The sequence below is a fragment of the Schistocerca nitens genome, chromosome 5, assembly GCF_023898315.1.
Source record: "Schistocerca nitens isolate TAMUIC-IGC-003100 chromosome 5, iqSchNite1.1, whole genome shotgun sequence".
Taxonomy (NCBI): Eukaryota; Metazoa; Arthropoda; class Insecta; order Orthoptera; family Acrididae; genus Schistocerca; species Schistocerca nitens.
The window spans coordinates 355,169,875-355,191,501 of NC_064618.1; the positions used below are offsets into that span (position 1 = coordinate 355,169,875).

Here is a 21,627-nt window from a genome sequence, read left to right on the forward strand (position 1 = left end):
GGGCTGGTCTATGAGAGCAGAGTTTCTCCCAGTAGAGGCACTATAACCAGCCTCAGTGGGGCATCCTGGGTTGTTGGGTTTATGAACTTTAGAAAGCATGTAGAAGGTAGGGGTGCAGGTAGTGGTAGGGGCGATTATAGAGATGGACTCTGGAGAGAGGTTCTGGGATGGGCCTAAGGATTTTAAGAGTGACTCGAGATCCTGCTGGATTTCTGGAATGGGCTCACTGTGGCAAGGTTTGTAGGTGGATGTATCTGACAGCTGGCAGAGCCCTTCTGCCAGGTAATACTTGTGGTTCAAAACAATAGTGGTGCAGCCTTTGTCCACAGGTAGGATTGTAAGGTTAGGATCAGTTTTTAGATGGTGGACTGCAGTTCTTTTTGCAGATGTAAGGTTGGTTTGCATGTTGAGGAATTTGGGGAATGATGGTGAGGCAAGATTCGAGGTTAAGAAATTCTGTGTTTTTTTCTGATGTAATTCTATGTTGTTTATGTAATTTTTCACATTTTTTCCACTATGGATCCTTGCTTCTTCACTCGGCACCAATATGGAAAAATTTCCTTATCTCTAGTCAGAACCCAGTCCCACATACTGCTCCTGCATTGTTGCTTGGCTCATGGATCCCCCCCAAATGGTCTTATCATCAAATTACACATCTCCGGCTGCCACCCCTCCTTCCACAGTGACCTCCTCCTGTCCAGATTCCGCCAATCCTGAGACCTCAACAACATAGTCTTGCAAAACAATATAAACCAAGTCCAAACCTCCTTGCAGTACTTTATCCCCATCTGCAAAATTCTCCTGCTATGCAATAACAAATTCCTGGAACCCATAACACACATTGAAATTCTTGCTCTCCAAGAACTGGAGCAACATGCACAAAATCACCTCACCCTGCTCACTTCCTACTCCCACCTTGGAGTACCACTGTCCACCATCTCTACATCCACCTCCAAATCTCCCCCACATCCTCTCACACCTGACAAACCCTGTCTCGCAGACCTACTACATTTACCCCACATTCCAAAACTCCCTCCCACCACCACACAGAATCCAGAACCTAAACAGACCTGAAACACAGTCGTGAACATTTCCTCTAGAAGCCTTAGCCCCACAGAAATAGCAGTCCTTTTAAAAGGCGTCACCATTTGCCCCACTCCCAAATTCAATCATGCAGGACTTGTCAAAGACCTTCTCTCCTTCTCCTGGTCCCTACAGTGAAAACACTATTTCGCTAACAACCATACCAATCAGACTCAAAGACCTTCTCTCCTTCTCCCGGTCCCTACAGTGAAAACACTATTTCGCTAACAACCATACCAATCAGACTCAACCAAAGACCAATACTGATCTCTGCCTAACTCAGTTCATTCCTCTATCCAACAGTGATCCACCCCCATTGCCCCCAAATAACCCCCTGTTAACTTTCCAGAATTTATTAACCTCAAATCTTGCCTCATCATCATTCCCCAAATCCCTCAACATGCAAAGTAACCTTACATCCACAGAAAGAACCACACTCCACCATCTAAAAAATGATCCTGATCTTATAAAACTACCTGCGGACAAAGGCTCCACCACTGTTGTTTTGAACCACAAGGATTAACTGGCAGAAGGACTCCACCAGCTGTCAGATACATCCACCTACAAACCTTGCCACAGTGACCTTAATCCAGAAGTCCCACAGGATCTCCAATCACTCCTCAATTTCTTAGGCCTGTCCCAGAACCTCTCCCCAGAGACCATCTCTATGCTCACCCCAATCACTCCCTCATCCTTATTGATGCCACCTCCCTTTCTACTAACATCCCTAATGCCCATGCCCTTACTGCTGTTGAACATTACCTTTTACAATGCCTGACAGGTTCCAAACCGACAACCTCCTTCCTAATCGACACTACCAACTGTATCCTCACCCACAATTACTTCTTCTTTGAAGGCATTACCTACAAACAAGTCTGGGGTACGACTATGGGCACCCACATGGCACCATCCCATACCAACCTATTCATGGGCCATCTAGAGGAATCCTTCCTAAACACTCAGAATCCTAAACCTCCATCATCTGGTTCAGATTCCTTGATGACATCTTTGTTGTCTGGATCGAGGGTGAGGGTACCCTGTCCACATTCCTCCAGAACCTCAACAACTTCTCCCCAATTTGCTTCACCTGGTTCTACTCAACCCAACAAGCAACCTTTCCTAGATGTTGACCTACACCTCAAAGATGATTACATCAGTACCTTGTCCAAATCAAACCTACTAACCACCAGAAATACGTCTACTTCAACAGCTGCCACCCATCCCATACCAAGAAGTCCCTTCCATACAGCCTAGAAACCCATGGTCATCACACCTGCAGTGACGAGCAATCCCTCTTGAAATATATTGAGGGTCTCACTGCAGCCTTCACAGACCATAATTATCCTCCCAACTTTGTATGAAAACAAATCTCACATGCCTTATCTTTCCAGTCCCCCACCACCTCCTAAAGTCCTACCATCTGGCCACAGAGGAACATTCCCCTCGTAACTCACTACCACCTAGGACTGGAGCAACTGAATTACATTCTCCACCAGGGTTTCGACTACCTCTCATTGTGACTTGAAGTGAGAAATGTCCTGCCTTCTATCCTTCCCATCCCTATCACAGTGGTATTCCACTGTCCACTGAACTTACACTATTTACTCATCCATCCCTACACAATCCCTGCTCCCAACCCCTTACCTCATGGCTCACACCCCTGCAATAGACCTAGATGCAAGGCCTGTCCCATACATCCTCCTACGACCACCTACTTCATTCTGGTCATAAACCTCACTTATCCCATCAAAGGCAGGGCTACCTGTGAAACCACTCATGTGATCTACAAGCTAAGCTGCAATGACTGTGCTGCATTCTATGTGGGAATGACAGCAAACAAACAAGCTGTCTGTCAGCATGAATGGCCACTGTCAAACAGTGGCCAAGAAACAGGTGACCACCCTGTTGCTGAAGGTAGGAAATTTCCTTGCAATATATCCTATGTTCCCAAAAACCCCCTGCTCTGAACCTCCGTTAGTCATTGTCCTCACTCGTCCACCCCCCCCTCCCCCCTGTACCCATTTAGCACTAGAGAGCCCTCATTCCATTATTGCACCCAGTCTTTTTACTTCTTTCCTTTCCCGCTGCCCCCCCCCCCTCGCCCCGCACCCCCCACCCGTCTAATCTCCCGACTGTACATAGCTGCCCTTCCCTTCTCTCTACCTCTTCCCTACGCTCTTCTCCAGGAGCACTTCATTGTCCACCACCCCTACCCTACTATGTCTCCCCCTCCCTGTACCAGCCTCCTCGTTATCTTCACCCAGTTGCCACTTCCATCATGCACTGGGGCGCTGCTGCTTGCACAATGGCTCAGTTGCCTGAGACTGCAGTCATGGGTGTGCGAGTTGCATTTGCGTGTGTGTATGTGTTGTCTATGTTTGAAGAAAGCCTTATTGGCCAAAAGCTAATTTGTGATAGTCTTTTTTTTGTGCCTTCTGTGACTCAGCATCTCAGCTATATGGTGTGTAGCAATTTTCCTTTTCTAGATGTAGTTACATTCCATCCTGGATTTTCCATTGTTTGATTTAAAGCAAAACTGTTTTACATCCACATAGACGTGCTTCTATAGACAACTGGCATGAAATTTGAATAGACATTATCTTTCAGATGTAGAAACATGCCTACCAAAATTCGTTTATAACTATCACACAATTCCTCCCTGGTGTTGCTGCTATTTCTTTTTTCCATGAGAGTATAAGCACAGTATGAGCACCCTGGATATGTGACGTGGATTGCCAAATGTTTTGGTTATTGGATTCTTTTAATTAATGTTTTTGGATAATTTGTTATCACACACTGAGAGATAATTTAAAAAATATTTCAAAAAATATTTTTTTCAATTTTAACTTAATAGGTTTATGGTAAACCGATGAAAGTTATTCACCGGTGGTAAATATGACTTTGTTTAACTCCAAAATAATTTTCTTGGCTGAGTAGATCAGTTATTGAACATGATTTATCATTTTATATATCTTTCTGACAATATCCTCATCATAGACCCATATTAAGTACACAAAGAGGACAAAACCCAAATTGACAGTGGTGTATAGTGATAGGGCAGACTAATGGAAAATGAAGATGCTTTATTTGTTGCAGCAGGCAAGAAACTAAAATCTACAATGACAGAAATTGAATTAGCTTGTGAAATTGTTTGTGCAAGAATCAGGAGCAAATGTGGGCAAAGACTTTTATGGGGGCTGTTTTTTTTATCAATCTCCAACAGGCCATAAATAAATGACAACTACATATAAAAATTATTATTATTTTTAAGTTAAGTGCACTTAAGGTTACTTTTTTCACATAATCACCATGTTGACTGAGGCTTTTGTCGTACTTATGGACCGGCTTTTTCCAATAGTCTCTTCATAAAATGTTGCTGTCAATGAGCTGAGACCAGATATGAGACCTGTTATTCATTTTTTGCCACCAGAGGAGGATAGCACAGCAGAAATTCATTGCCTTTTTAAAAAGGCATGCTGACTTCTGGAATTGTTCTGATCCATGACAATGCCCTTCCTGACAGTGCTGGTGCAGCTCAACAGCTCCTTGAGTAATTTCAGTGGGACATTTTCAGTAATCCACTATACAGTTCCTACATTGTGCTGACACATTTCAGTTCAATTGTGGAAACATTATGTGAAGAGTTTATTGGAAAGCTTGTTCACAGGTACAAATAATGCTTCAATAATTATGAAGATTATTTCAAAAAGTAACAATAAGTGTGCGTAACTTTTAGTAATAAAATAACTTTTATACACTTTTCTTTTATTTATAGCCTATTGGAGGTGGACGAAGAAGAGTCCCTCATAATTTGGTCCTTTCATCAATCACCAGTCACACTTCTAGGTGTAACTGAAAACTTGAGAGGAAACATCTAATACATATGTTCCCAATAATACTGTCATCATTGGAGGCCATTCAGATTCTTACAGTTTTATATATGGTCTGTGTGACATGACATCCTGCCAGACAATACTAAGTGCTCTCTCAGAGAACTAAACAGAATAGGTAGTTTGGAAGTTCACTCATGAGTGAAATATATAAGATCTAAGAGCAATAAACAGTCTTGCTCCTTTGATAATGTCCACACTGAAATTGGTATCAGTGACAATGAGGCAATTTATCAATAATGATTACAAAAATACAAAGGGTCACTAAAACAAGTAGGAAGATTCACATGTTCAGTAAACCAGATACAGATGCATGTTACATCGTATCTTAAGGGCAAGCTAAAAATATATAATTCTAGGTAGGATCATATCGAGGAACTGTGACTAAGTTTAGTGATGTAGATACAGAGATGCTGAAGAAAATACATTTGGCTGTCAAAAAGACAATACATGAAGTCTTTGAATACCATATCAGAATCTTATGAAAACAATAACATATCAGAATCTTATGAAAAGATCTCTCACAAAACACAAAGAAATTTTGAGTTAATGCTGTCAGTGGCACCATGGATAGTGTGCAGACACTTATGGCTGATGCATATACCAAAACTTGAGCATAACAAAAGCTGAAATGTTGAACTACATTTTCAAATGCTCCTTTACAGTGGCATTTATTTATTTTTATTTATTTATTGCACTGTAGTCTGTCATCTATAATTTAAACATAGGATTTATTCATTATTACACAAATTATTACTATCAAGAATATTTTTTTCAATACATTGACAACTAATTGTACAAAATACATCATTATGTCCATCACCATACTACTTCCCAATACTGTAACTAATTCTACCATTAATACAAACTGAACTTACTACAAAATCTAACTGTGTGTACTACTGTTATAATGCCAGCTCTTGTCTGCCACATTCCACAATACACTAATACACTCCATTGTCCCCCGGCCCCCTCCCCTTATCCTTGGGCATTGTGGAGGACATTGTGGTTCTGAATTGGCTCCCTGGTTGCAGGGGACAATTCACCTGGTCTGAGGGAGCGCTGTTGCTGCCATGAGAAGTGTAGCCCTTGCCAACCCACATCACCCCATATTTAGTTCCTTAGGTGGTCAGATATGGCAGAGGTCAGTGTTCCCACTCTGACGTTTTTTTTTTTTTTTTTTTTTTTTTGTCACTGTTTGACTGTCATTTATATAGGGTGGGTTGTTCATCTTCCAAAACTGTTGATCTCAGCTGTCTTCACTGCATTGGTTCTCGATCTCCTGTCACAATACCCTGTAGTACAGCAGATGGGGCTGACTGATGATGTAATGCGCTACTCAAGCCTTTCTTGAGATAGTGTTGGCAATATTGTCCAGTATCTGTCATTCTGTCTCACAGTGCAGTATCTCCTCAACATTGGATCTTCCATACTGATTCAGTTGCTGCCAATTACTATCAGCAACATCAGCATTAGTGGACATCACCAGATGTATGTTCTGGTGTGTCTTCTTCACCACAGGTACATCCAGAGATTTGTCTTAGATCAATTCAATGCCAGTAGGTGATGTAAGGCCTGTGATATGTCAAGTAATGTGTTAGGCCTCTTAAAGAATTCAGGTGCTATATTCTCAATCTGCGTTTTATATATGGGAGAAGACTATAGGAGCACTCTGCTATTTTAGATGGAAGTTGTGACTGTGAATTTGCTGCTTGCCTGTGGCCTGTCTTTCTATTACATCCTGGACTTCATGTTGTTATTCTTTCTTCAGCCAATATGTTACCATTTTTTTTGTATCTGGAGATAAAGTAGGCATATTCCAAGTATTACTTGCAATGCCTCAATTGATACAGGACTAAGGTTTACATTAACTTTTGGATAGATGGATATCATCTTTATCAGTCAAAAAGGTAGGAAACTGTCTGCTTTTGAATAAGCTTGTCTCAACCTTTAAAGACAACAAGTAACCTCTTTGGACAAAAGTGTCATTTTCATTTCCATAATAGTCACAAAATTTATCAGGTGTATTCCCACAACAGTTACATTTTACTTCACTACAGGATTTATTATTCCTAAGCCTGTCTTCAGAATAGTTGTCTTCAGTCAATACATTTCATAAAAATTTTTGTTCTAGTTCTGACAATTTACAATTTGTTTCACTTTGCCACTTAGGTAATTCTTCAATTACTTTATCTTTGATAGCCTGAAACTCACTAATAAATAACTTGATAAGTTCATCACTTGCCATCTGTTTTTCCTTAACTACCCCAGCTTGTTTCAATTTGAGAGTGGTATTGACTTTTTCTTCGGTTTCCTTATTTTTAACTTCTATCCACTCAGAAAGATTATTATCTAATTTTTTAGTTTGATCCTTTAAATATTTATCTATGCCCTTGCAAGTGTTTATTTTGAATTCTGACATATCACTGATGTATCTGATATATCAATTTGAACATTGGTCTTCAAGTAACTACTACCACAGTTACAGATTTTATCTGACAAATCACTATGCCCCTTTGAAATAGTTTCACATTTATTCTCCATCTCATTAATTTTACCCATAAAATCGATATGTAGGTTAGTCATGTCCATGGAAACTTTAATTTGTAATTCACTAAATTTAGTATTAATCGTTCTTCCCACTCTACTTTTAAGTTATTGAATTTCTCATTTAATTGTCTGTTATCATCTTTAAGTGACTCTAACTTGTTGTTAAATTTTTCATTGACTAAATCCATTTGGGTGTCAAATTTCTCAGTTTGGGAATAAAATTTAGTATCAAACTTCTTGTCTAAACTTCGTATATTCTCAGTTAACTGATGTTGCATACTTGCCATGAATTTAATAATCGTATCATCTTTAAGCTCTATAGCATTTGATTTACGATTTGCACTTTCCTGTGTAACTTTGGTATTTATTGACTCCTGTATCTTATTATTTTTACTTGTACTCGGGTCTGCTTCTACTATCACCTCTGCACCAATGATATTACTATCACTTAAATTATGTGATTGCTGTCCTACATTTATTACATTTGGGACTCATTCACCAAGATTTTCTTCACTCAAATTATATGATAGCTGGTCCATAATTGGTTCCTGAGTTACCTCCTCATGAGGATTATATCCACTTTCACTCCCCTCATCCATCACATCCAAACTCTGGGTTTTATTATCTCGTGCTCTCCTTGTTCAAGGGTACAATTTCCCTAATATTTTATACACAGCTAAAATATCAATATCTTTCCAACACACAATGATTTGTTTGTTCACAACATATATGGCCAACTGCGCATGTTTTAAAAATTATTGTCTATCTTTTATACTACACTCATGCTCATAAATTAAGGATAATGCTGATACATGGTGAAACAATGCTCTGGTGGGCAGTTCACAGGTTTTAACCACATTGGGGTATGACCATGTGGTTGTTGCACTGTGGTGCTGGCAGCAGTCAACATACGCAGAGGTGTGATTGGTACATGTCAGAGTACGGTGCAACGAGTAAGTGTGCAGTCGTTTTCAGACATGCTAATTGTGACTGTGTGTTGAAAATGGCTCAAAGAACACATATTGATGACATTATGAGGGGTAGAATACTAGGGCAACTGGAGGCTGGTCAAACACAGCAGGTCGTAACACGGGCCCTCCATGTGCCACAAAGTGTGATCTCAAAATTATGACAATGATTCCACCAGACAGGAAATGTGTCCAGGCACTACAGTACAGGAAGTCCACTGTGTACAACACCACAAGAAGACTGATATCTCACCATTAGTCCCCGCAGATGGCCACGGAGTACTGCAGACAGCATTGCTTGGGACCTTACCTCAGCCACTGGAACAGTTGTCTCCAGACACACAGTCTACAGACGACTGAACAGACATGGTTTATTCGCCCACAGACTTACAATGTGCATTCCACTGACCCCTGGTCAGGCCGGCCGGTGTGGCCGTGCGGTTAAAGGTGCTTCAGTCTGGAACCGCGTGACCACTACGGTCACAGGTTCGAATCCTGCCTCGGGCATGGATGTGTGTGATGTCCTTAGGTTAGTTAGGTTTAATTAGTTCTAAGTTCTAGGCGACTGATGACCTCAGAAGTTGAGTCGCATAGTGCTCAGATCCATTTGAACCATTTTTTTGACCCCTGGTCACAGGAGAGCCCGCAAAGCCAGATGTCAAGAACACAGTACATGGTCACTGGAACAGTGGTCCCAGGTTATGTTCACGGACGAGTCCAATTATAGTCTGAACAATGATTCTCGCCAGTTTTTCATCTGGCGTGAACCAGGAACCAGGTACCAATCTCTTAATAGCCTTGAAAGGGACCTGTATCGAGTCATGGTTTGATGGTGTAGGGTGGGATTATGATTGGTGCACGTACACCCCTGCACGTCTTTGACAGAGGAACTGTAACAGGTCAGGTGTATCGGGACGCCATTTTGCACCAGTATGTCCACCTTTTCAGAGGTGCAGTGGGTCCCACCTTCCTCCTGATGGATGATAATGCATGGCCCCACCGAGCTGCCATCATGGAGGAGAACCTTGAAACAGAAGATATCAGGCGAATGGAATGGCCTGCCTGTTCTCCATACCGAAATCCCATCAAGCATGTCTGGGATGCTCTCAGTCGATGTATCGCTGCACGTCTTCAAACCCCTACAACACTTCAGGAGCTCCGACAGGCACTGGTGCAAGAATGGGAGGCTATACCCCAGCAGCTGCTCGACTATCTGATCCAGAGCATGCCAGCCTGTTGTGTGGCCTCTGTATGTGTGCATGGTCATCATATCCCATACTGATGTCGGGGTGCATGCGCAGGAAACAGTGGTGTTTTGTGGCATGTGTGTTTAGGGACTGTTTTCTCAACTTATCACCAATACCGTGGACTTACAGATCGATGTCGTGTGTGGTGCCTATGTGCCTATGCTATTAGCACCAGTTTTGTGTAGTGCCATGTTGTGTGGCACCACATTCTGCAATTAACCTTAATTTGTGAGCATGAGTGTATGTCTATCCTACTCATACCTGCCAGTATGTCACATTAGCTATGAGTACTTATCCTTCCCTATGGGCTGAAGCTTGTGCCTTGGGCCTGAAGTTATTAGTATATCCTTTTCAGGCCCCATGTTGCAGTGCCAAATATTTACCTATGCCTCTTCTTTTAGTCATCTTTTTGTTTTTCCTTGTTTATCCTGGCTTTTTGAGATCTCTTGATGAAGAGACATGATATAATAAGTTCTGTAATGATACAATGATGTTATGCAACAGTTGGTGATTTAACTTTTGAAACTGCCAATTTATTGGCATTTATGGAAAGAAAAACACTCTCATACTCTCATGCAGTCAACTGTAACATTTTGTGTGTGTAAATTGGACTTAGTGTGTCACAAATCGTTCTGATAAATTACTTAAGCTGCATTAAAGTGTTGCGAGGCAATGTAATCAACATGGTGTTACGTGTCTCAATTAGAACTGAACCTCGATATTTTAAATAAACTTTCAGTTCATGTTTGTCAAAATCAGTACTTGTGTCAAAATTAACTTCCAACTTGTGCATTAAGTCCAAGTGCATTGGCAAATATTGTATGTGATTTATGATTACGCACTGGCGTGTAACATATTTTAAATCAGGCGTGCAAATTTCAGTTTTCCCTAATGGGCTCAACGACTCTTTTGTAATAACGTGATCTCACATAAAGTCTAACTGGGGTTGGATTTGGCTCCATCTGAGTCAAAGTCATAAAAATAAAATTCACCGCACAGTCCAACGAATTGTACATGTGCACTTTTGCACTCTTAAGTGATACCTTGTCTCAGAGTGTAAGCCGCACGTAAATTCACACTTTTTTTCATGCATACAGATATCAAAACACCTTTATATTAAACAGATGAATTATGCCATGCAATTACTAATTAAACATTTCTGATTCTGAATAAACTTCAAGAACTTGTATTTCATAATCAATAAAATTTATCACCTGAGAGAAACTTTTAGTTTGCTAAAATAGATTCAGATTACAGTCAACTCATGTCTGGACAATGACATCATGAATCGACACTTGCTTGGAATGAACGGAATACCTGTACTGAAAAATACTGTCTGTTGAGTGATTTACTGACTTTTATAACAAATTTGAGTACCGCTTGCATTACTACACCAGTCTTCTAACTGAAGACCGCAACAAAAACAACAGATAGCAGCAAGCAATTAATAGTCTGTGGCGATATCAGAGTGTTGATTTTCTAAAGGATTACAACAGGAAAAATGCTCTGGAAATCTTATTTGAATCCTACATTTGATCTCGGTAATTATTTCTAACTGGATGGATGAAGGCAGTAGCACCCTAATTGATAATGTTTTCTTTGATGAAGCTAAAAACAAGAAAATAGCTGTATACCCAGTAGCAAACACTTTCTCTGATCGAGATGCACTCTTAGTTAGGATGCGTATGTTAGTCCTTACAGAATTCAGGGCTTTGACAATAATATACAAATACTGTGAGACATGCATGCTTGAACATAAATGCAGATGCTGTCAAAGCCTGCAGATAGCACCTGTGCAATGGCCTCAATAAACTTAAAATGTCAGTTGTGGTCAGAGAAGTGTGAGTGCATTTTGTTCGAGCTGAGTAAATTTGAATGTGAGCAAACTGTTTGTACTTGTATGGTGGGTTCTTCCATAACAGATGTGGCTGAACTGTTTGGTGTTTCAAGAGACACCATAGTGAAGATTTACACTGCATACAAGAAAAGTCGGAAAAGATCATCTGATAAGTCACAATGCAGAAAATGTGTGTTGATTGATTGTGATAGACTGCCATTGAAGAGGATTTGACTACAAATAAGAGGACAGCAGCTGCAAAAGTCACTGCAGAACTGAATATTGCACTTGCGAGCCCTATCAGCACCAGAGTGTTGTGAATAGAGCTCTGTAAACTGAGCATGTTGGAATTCCAAAACCACTCACTGGTGATACAAATGCCATAATAGGAAAATGTAGTTCCAAAACCATAAACCTGGACTATGGAGCAGTAGAAGGAAGTCATTTGGTTCGAGCAGTGGAAGAAAGTCATTTGGTTTGATGAGTCTTGTTTCACATTGTTTCCAACTTCTGGCCGAGTTTATGTCTGGCTTATGCCATCCCAAGCCTACAATAAAGACTGCTTGCTGTCAAGAGTGAAACACGTTGAGGGTTCAGTGATGATTTGGGCAGCTATATCGTGATATTCCATGGGCCCCATGCTTACTCTGCGAGGTCACATTACTGCCAAACCAAGCGAGGTGGCGCAGTGGTTATCATACTGGACTCGCATTCAGGAGGATGACAGTTCAAATCCACATCCGGCCATCCTGATTTAAGTTTCCCATGATTTCCCTAAATAGCTTCAGGCAAATGCTGGGATCATTCCTTTGAAAGGGCATGGCCGAGTTCCTTCACCATCCTTCCCTAATCTGATGGGATTGGTGACTTCACTGTTTGGTCCCTTCCCCCAAATCAACCAACCAGCCATTAGTGCCAAGGATTATGTGACCATTTTGGCAGATCCGGTCATCCCATGCTACAATATTTGTTTCCCAATGGTGATGCTGTGTTCGAAGGTGACAGGGTCCATGCTGATGCAGCTCACATCATCCGGTACTGGTTTTATAAGCATCAGAATAAATTGTCATATATGCTAGGGCCACCTCAGTCATGACTCCTCAACATTGTTGAGCCTTTGTGGTCTACTTTGGAGAGAAGGGTGCAGGATCACTATCCTCCTCAATTTCCATTATAATTCCCTTGAAAGTCATACAGGACTTGTATTTATCCATTCCAAGATTAATGAAAACTGTTTTGAGTGCCAACAGTTTTCATATGCTATGTTAGACATGGATGTGTGTTGTGTTTTGTTGTTTCTATATTTTTGTCCACTCTCCATTGATACTTCTCAGTTGAAATCAGTAAGAATAATTAATGATTCCAGGACAAACATTTGTAAGAGTGGTTTACAAGAAATGATCTTGTATGAAATGCATAATGAACAAAATGCTGACATAAAATTTAATTTATTCACTGATAAACTCATATCATTATTTGAAATTAGTTTTCCACATAAGCTAATAAGAAAGGACATTAAACAGATATATAAAATATAAGAATTATTACATCCCTATTGTCACCTATGGTGGAGAAACATGGACAATGACAGAAAGGGACTGGAGCAGACTGCAAGCAGGGGAAATGAAATTTCTCAGAGCAGTTAAGGGAAAAACAAGAATGGACAGAGTAAGGAATGTAGAGATTAGAAAGGACCTCAAACAAGAAAGTATGAGAGAAGAAATTGAAAGAAAGAGATTAAGATGGTATGGGCATGTTAAGAGGATGCATGGACAGAGACTCACCCAAAATTATGGAAGAACTAAAGATGGATGGGAAAAGACCTCGAGGGTGCCCAAGAACACGGTGGAAAATGGGAGTGAGAATATCTGTTGAAAGGAGAGGTGTGACCTGGCAGCAAGTGGAGGAAGAAAAGTGGTGGGAGGACCGATCCAAATGGTGAGGACTCGTCAGCACCCAGACCCGGCAGTAGCTGGAGCGGGATTCGGATATAGATAGATAAAATATGGATCACGAGAGGGGTTAAAATGTCTTGTGGCAGGAAAAGGGAATTGTATCTGTTGGTTAGAACAAAAAAGATCTTCCAGTAGTTGCAGACTACAAAAATTACACAAAGTTACCAAGAAAAGTTTTAAAAATACACATTATGTCAGAAGTCAGTAATTCTAACAACAGACTTAAAGCTACGTGGAATTTAGAAAAACAAAGAGACAGGACATCAAGTCACAGAACAGGTGTACATCAGTATTAATTTTAATGAATGGGCTATAAATGACTAGTCACAGGCAGCAAATATGTTTAATAATCATTTCTTGAAGAGAACTTAAAAGAGTATGTTGAACAAGCGAGTTACCTGAAATTCAGTCTCATCCAATTTTCCTTCAGAAATCAAGAAAATTACATATTCACTCAAAAATATTTTCCAACAGAGTACTAAAGACTTGGTCTCAAACAAAAAACACTGTCCTTTCTGTAACATGTTGTGCATCGTTAACTACTGGCATCTTTTAAGGGAGAAATATGCCATTGTTAAACCGCTCTGTAATAAAGGTAACAGGTGAGGTGTCAAGGTGAGATGTCAGCAACTACTAACCTGTTTCACTATCAACATCATTTTCCAGAATTTTTGAAAAGGTAATGTATCATTGAATAGTAATCCACCTTAGCAACAATAAAATCCTCGTTGTATCACAGTTTGGATTTCAGAAGAAATGCTCAACGAGGATGCCATTTACAAATCCATTCACCAGGGTTTACAAGCACTAAATAGCAAAATATCACCAGCTGGTATTTTGCGTGATTCCTATAGCACTTTACTGAATTAATCACAATATTCTCCTGGTTAAACCAAGGCTTTATAGAACTTATGGTATAGTCAATGAGTAGATAATGTTATATCTAACTAAAAGAATGTAGAAAGTTATACATCATAATTCACCCAATGTAAGCAGGGGAGCTTCATCTGACTGGGGAGAAATCACTTACGGGGTTGTACAAGGCTCTGCCTTAGGTCCACTAATGTTTCTCATATATGTAAATAACCTTATGTCTAATCTACAATAAGCGGAATTAGTTCTTTTTGCAGATGACACTAGAATTAGTTCTTTTTGTGGATGACCCTAACATTGTAATCAATCTAGACATAGCACACAGCAACAGAAGAAATAGTGAAAATTTTCTTAAAAGTTTTATTGAGTGATTTTCTGCAAATAGTTTCACTCTAAACTTCAAACAGACACAACATATTCAGTTCTGCACCTCTAGGTACATGACACTGGTGATAAGTGTAACACATGGTGAGGAAATAATAACTAGAGTGCAAACTTCAAAATTTTTAGTGTCCGTAATGATGAGAATTTAACATGTTGACTGCCATGGGCCTGCCAGTGGCCACAGCAAAGCCTTCTGCCTGATGCTGTCGGCCCACTGGTAGCCATTTCAGACCTTCACACGTAACACCATGTGACTTGCCTGGCAGCAAAACATCCACCCAGTGCAGGTGGAGTTAATTTGTTAAATTGAGATACACGCATTTTGGAACTCCTGAAACAGCTTAGTGTAGCTGCATTTGCACTTCGATTCATTGCAAATCTTGGAGAGAGACAAACCAGTAAGTTGACATAATTAGCATACATTCATTTAGTATTGTCACAAGGAATAAAATTGTGGGGTAACTCATCATTAAGGAAGAAAGTCTTCATTGATCAAACACATGCTGTAAGAATAATATCTGCTGCTCACTCACTAATGATCTTGAAGACCTCTGTTTTAAGGTGTTAGGCATTTTGACTATTGCCTTGCAGAATATTTATTCCTTCATGAAATGTGTTGGAAGTAATCTACTACAGTCCACAAAAAACAATGATGCACATTATTACAAACTAGAAGAAAGAAACTACATTTAGTACGCCACATTAAAGTTGTCTTTAGCACAAAAAGGTGCACAATGCTGCCACCAAAAGTTTTGATCACTTACCAAATGACATAAAATGTTTGACACCCAGCTAAATTAAATTCAAAAACAAACTGAAAAATTTCTCTATGTCAACTTTGTCTGTTCCATAGAAAATTTCTATTTTTGTAATGTGTAAAAGGTGCCATGTGAAATTATTAACTCAAGCCAGTATTAAAAATAAATGCCATTGGTCAGCATATAGCCTTGTTTACATATGAATGTCAAATAGCTCATTGTACATTATTAATTATACAAAGGAAGTGGGGAGGGGGTAGAGAAGGCTGTATAAGGCACGGAAGGGGTAGTGGAATAGAGTGAGACAGATCTTTCAACATATGTTGCAGCAGCCGCATGACAAAGGAATTTAGGAGGTAGAGCATTTGAGAGATAGAGAGAGGATGGAAAGGGAGAGGAGGAAAGGAGAGGAAAGTGGAGATGAAGAGGGAGACAGGAAGTGAAGAGAGAAAGAGAAAGCAGTGGAAAAGGGGGTGAGAGGTGGTGAGGGAGGGAGGGAGATGACAGGGAGCAAGAGGGAGGGAGGGAGGAAGATAAAGAGGGGGGGGGGATGCCGATATTACAGCCAAGGCTACTTTTGGCACTGAGTCTTACCCAGACAATCTTGCATATACTCATACTTTCTATTTTTTTGTGCAAATACAGCACTTTGTATTTCCTCTTACCCTATCCTTTTGATACACTCCTAAATTTACCCCAAAAATCTCACTGTTCTCAGTTCTGGGTTTAAGCCAGCTACCTTGGCAGCAACCTTTGATGTGTAGTGGACCCCAGACAATCTAAGGGGATTCTGTAATACTGAACCGTGTAATGAAAGTCTAGGAGGTCGCAACTTCCAGCTACAAAAACTGTGTAGAAGCGCAGATATTAACTTGATCACTGGTTGCAGAATTTGTGCTGATTCCTACTGAGAAGTTGTTGGGTCTCCAAAAAGTTAACAAGAGACCACAAAGTACATTCCATAATTATGAAAAATATTTATCAGTTATATTAGTGATAAGAAAGGACAATTATTGATAAAAAAGGGCAGTTCTTCTTTATATTTGATATAAATCAAATATCAAATGAGTACTTCTACTCTCACACACACAACACACACAAAATAAAAAAAAAATTTAAACACAATTTCCACCTGCTGCAACATGTGTTTCAAGATGAAAATAAGAGGAAAAGTAATTGACCTTTTACTGTTTGAGGAAATGAGTCTTTACATATTATTTCAGATAATCTCTGTATTAGATATTGTCTGCAATGTTAAGGCTATTGAATGATCACCTTAAGAACATTAAGATTGTCAAGTGGGAAATTGTATCTGACGCTGCACTGAAAGTTATTTAAGAGCCTCCTAGGCACAAAAATGCAGGAAGCTGGTGTTAACACGCCAATGTCTTTCATATTATAATACGTTATCTGGAAAATGATTGTGGTCAGGAGAAATGTCATGAGACCAAAACCAAACTGGTCATCCCCACAATGAAACACAATAAAGGTCGCTGAATTCCAGGTAACATTAGTAGTAGCAGCAACAAAGAAGCCATCATCATATTATTTCTCCATTTCTTTTCTGGATGCAAAGGGGTGTGTGTAAATTATGGGGTCATCACAATCACAGTCTTGTTATCAGGGCTTATTAAATTTCATAGGTAGATGAAACACAATGACTAACTCATACTTGATTCAGAATTCTTGATGTAGCAACACTGCATTAGAAAACATCACCAGACTAGGATCAAACGTTGAGCTGTATCTACAATAAACCAGTTGCTGCTCTGCTATTGCCAAACCTTTTTTTGAAAAGGTCTTTTTACATTATTTCCTAAAATAGTATACTTTGCTTTCACTATGTTTTATGACCAAACACCAAATAGTATTTTTATTATGCATAAACATTGTCTGGGGGGGGGGGGGGGGGGGGGGAGGAAACACAGAAACTCATTTGTTCCCAAGTAAATTTGTTAAAACATGGTGAAAGAATAATTTGTTGCTATGAAATGATTAACATTTTATGATTATACTTAAAAGTATTCATATTTGAGTTTTGTATTCATATTTTATGACCATCTAAGTAACTGTTTTAAAACAAAATATTCTGAACCTGTTTAATCTGTGATAATTTCAAATAGAAATATATTTCAAAAGATTCTGAACATACTACAAGAAGAGATGGGTGAATTTCATCTGGATCCAACTTCTTCCGAATTTGTCCTCTTATTGCATCTGCAAGTTCAAATATTATTTCATCACTGGATTTTCCTTCTGCTCCACTTGATTCTCGAGGTTGGACATCAAGAATTGTAAGAATGACTGTCTGTGTTTCCTTTACCTGTAAGTTAGAGAGAGAAATATAGTGTAAAAAGTGTACCTTTATTGTATTACATCTAAAGCAAATGATTTACTAGATTAAATACTTAGTAATGGCATGTCATAATATTCTAAATGGTAGTGTAACTCAATGCTGTATGCAGTCATGCACAGAGATGATTGTAAAACTATATGTAAATTGAAGGAGGGGAAGAAAGAGAAAATATATAAAAAGAAGATTGTAAAACTGTTGGATGTCATCTTCATTTATTTGTTCATTCATACATCATGATTCATTAATTCAATCATGAAGGAAAGCATTCAGGATGTTGAACAAGTCAATTTATAAATTAATAGCCAGTGGCACCCACTGAAGGCTACTTCTGCAAATTATATTAACAACAGATTATGATTAGTAATAGTCTTCTCATAATGGTAATTGTGGTGTCTGCTTTGAAATCACTAGACTTGTATGTGAGATTCAGATTGGAGAGTTAAGGTTTTCCTGTTGATAAGACTAGTGACAATCCTGAAGGAGCTGAATATTGCAGAGTATTTTTTTCTATGTTCATGGAGGAATTATGTTCATGGAGAAGATGCAGGTTGCAGCGTACTGTTCATTATTACAGTTTGTAACTTTGAAAGCAACAGACAGTTAATGTGATAGTCTGGACCATTTTTCCTGCAAATTTTTTCTGCCACCAACTGAACGAGTGATGACATAGTTTCTTCTGGAATAAATGATGACTAACTGAAACCCTCAGCTGCCGACAGGTGTTGTTGATATACCTCGATGTGGACAGCTGAAAATGTGTGCCCCGACCGGGACTCTTTCGAGAACATTTACTGTCTTCATATATATAGTTAAAGGCCACTCAGCCATTGACCTTCATCTGTGTGAATGCACACAGGTTGCCTAAACTCTTGCGGGAATCGCCAAAGCGTGCGCGAGTAATGAGTGGATGGGCAAATGTCTATAAGGTACATTATATAATTAGAATTGTGGACAGTTGGGAATGTGAGTCTCACGGGAAGCGTGCAAGGGATAAGTCCCTGCAGTCACGCTATTAATCTGTGTCCTTGGTGACTCAGATGGATAGAGCGTCTGCCATGTAAGCAGGAGATCCCAGGTTCGAGTCCTGGTCGGGGCACACATTTTCAGCTGTCCACATCGAGGTATATCAACAACATCTGTCGGCAGCTGAGGGTTGCAGTTAGTCATCATTTATTCCAGGGAAAAGTTGCACGGTCATCAACAGTATTCTGTTCTTTCGAGAACAGTTACTGTCTTCATATATAGTTTTTTCTGTCTAATCTACGACATTTAAGAGGAACCATCCTGTGCACTGTTTTGCCTGTGATGATTTTGTAATGTGTGGGTGTGTGAATTTAGGATCTAAACAAGGATACATGTTTTAACAACAGTTAGCAATAGTAAGATGATGCCAGGAAAAAAATTTAAATGTTGAAACAAAAGGAGAAATATCTGACAAAACAGAAACTCTCACACAGAAAAGAACTTAAAATGTGGAATGCTGAATTGGATCTCACAGTGCCAGGTTTAACTACACATTAATTTTGAGATGTTGTTGTAGATTCATGCAGGCTATTGTGGAATGTGTGAAGAACGAAACGCACAAATAAAATATCTAGTGATGGTGAGGATAGGCAAAAACAATAAAGTAAAAAAAAAAAAAAGTAGAACCTCTGCCCTAGTTAAAGCCCTTAAATCTTTACATAAGTTAATTTTTGAAAGTTCCAGTTGAAAGAAGAAATCAGAAAAGTGTGTAAGAATTTTCTGGCTTTACTTTTTAGCAGTAGTTGATGAATTTGAAGACAGTTATCGATGAAATGTTTTCAGAAGTGTAGTTGGATGCTGTGTTCTTTACTTCTCTGTGTTCTCTTTATTTCTAATACTATAATATGCACACCACTTAAACTAGATACTATTACGCATTACTCTAATAAACATTTGGATGGATGCAGGCTGTATGTATTTTTAATGTATGTAATATATAAATGTATATACAACACTTAATAGGAAAATGTTGTTAGCAAAAGTCTTGAAAAGTTCTTGACCAATTTACTTCAAATTTTTACAGAACACTCTAATAGTCATTCGTAGTGGCTTAGCCCATATATTTTTTTGAACAAAAATGTTGAGATTTTCTGTTGAAACTGACTGCAAGAATGAAAATGCTGTGATTTGCTTTGCTGTGAATATGTGTGGTTTTGTTTCCTTTCTTGCAATCAATTAGAACTACGATAGTTGACTATTTAAATGACTGGAAAAATTGTTTCTTCCATACATATTCTTTCTCATCATGTACATTTATAAACAAAAATTGTATATGTGACTTTTCATGCTTTCCCGACAGATCTGTTGCAAATACACTTCTCGGGTTTGCTGCCGGATCGTATTGTGTAAATCGCACAATATTTCATCGATGCAACTGCTTGACATCATCAGGTGGTGGTAGCTGCTGCTGTCACTGCTAAAAGGCGGGACTGATGATAATCGCGCGGCATCGTCGGAATTTATCATGACGGGAGCAGGCAATACGCATGCGCGGGAAGATGCTCATAGTTGGAAGACTTTGAGAAAAGAGCATTGCAGTCAGCAAGTCTCAAACCTTCTTATTTTTGGCGGTATGTAGACGATACTTTTGTGGTGTGGCCCCACGGAGTAGAGACATTACCTGCATTTCTCCGACATCTGAACTCGCTACATCCCAATATACAGTTCACTATGGAAGTGGAAAAGGATGGCATCTTACCATTCCTGGACGTCTTAGTCAGAAGAAGAGCTGACGGTACACTGGGACACAGCGTCTATCGCAAATCAACTCATACAGAGCTATATTTGCAGGCCACAAGTTGCCATCATCCTGCGCAGTGCGGTAGTGTCCTATGCTCTTTGGTGCATAGAGCACATGTAGTCTCAGATGCCGACAGTCTACCTGGTGAGCTACAACACCTGAGAACGGTATTCCAACAGAATGGCTATTCCAAAAGGCAGATATGCCACGAATTCCGTTCTCAGCAAACTCGAAGCAGGGATGTAAATGAAGATGCAGAGGCACCCACTGCAACAGCGTTCTTGCCCTATTTTGGCGGCATGTCTTCGAGTATAGAAAGAATCCTCAAAAAGCACGATGTTAAGTGTGTTTTTCGGCCACCAGCAAAACTGAGGAATTTATTGTGCTCTGTCAAAGACGACCTTGGCCTCAGAAAACGTGGTGTGTACAAAATCCCATGCCAATGTGGAAAATCTTATATTGGACAGACATGCCGAACCGTGCAAGAACATTGCGCCGAACATCATCGTCATACACGCCTGCGGCAACCTGATAAATCAGCGTTAGCGGAGCATTGCCTGGACACGGGACATCGTATGCTTTACGAACACACGAAACTTTTATCCCCAGTGTCATCTTTCTGGGACTGTGTTATTAAGGAGGCCATACATATTCGCACGGCAGACAATCTTATCAACAGGGATGCAGGTTTTCAACTGAGCGCTGCGTGGAATCCAGCACTGACTGCCATTAAATCAAAAACAAGGAAATCAAGAATTTCCGTTTCCTCAAGTGACATAACGCGTAGCTGAGATTTAGTTCAGACTTTAACCGCAGGAGTGCCCGGCAGCACTGTCATTGCCCATAGCGCATGCCCTGTGGCTTTTCTGCAGCTTCCAGTAGGGGGCACCAGGAGCGCCGCTTCCTCCAACTATGAGAGTCTTGCCGCGCATGTGTATTGCCTGCTCCCCTCATGATAAATT

The 21,627-nt window shown here is 39.7% G+C and overlaps 1 protein-coding gene across 1 annotated transcript in view; it reads right to left on the reverse strand.

Moving 5' to 3' along the window:
• The window catches only part of LOC126260454 (dynein axonemal heavy chain 6), a 1,163,459-nt gene that overhangs the window by 112,005 nt on the left and 1,029,827 nt on the right, over positions 1 to 21,627 (reverse strand). Inside the window, exon 101 of the mRNA XM_049957783.1 lies at positions 17,698 to 17,868. Within this exon, the coding sequence (XP_049813740.1) occupies positions 17,698 to 17,868 (171 nt within the window). The remainder of the gene's footprint in view (positions 1 to 17,697; positions 17,869 to 21,627) is intronic.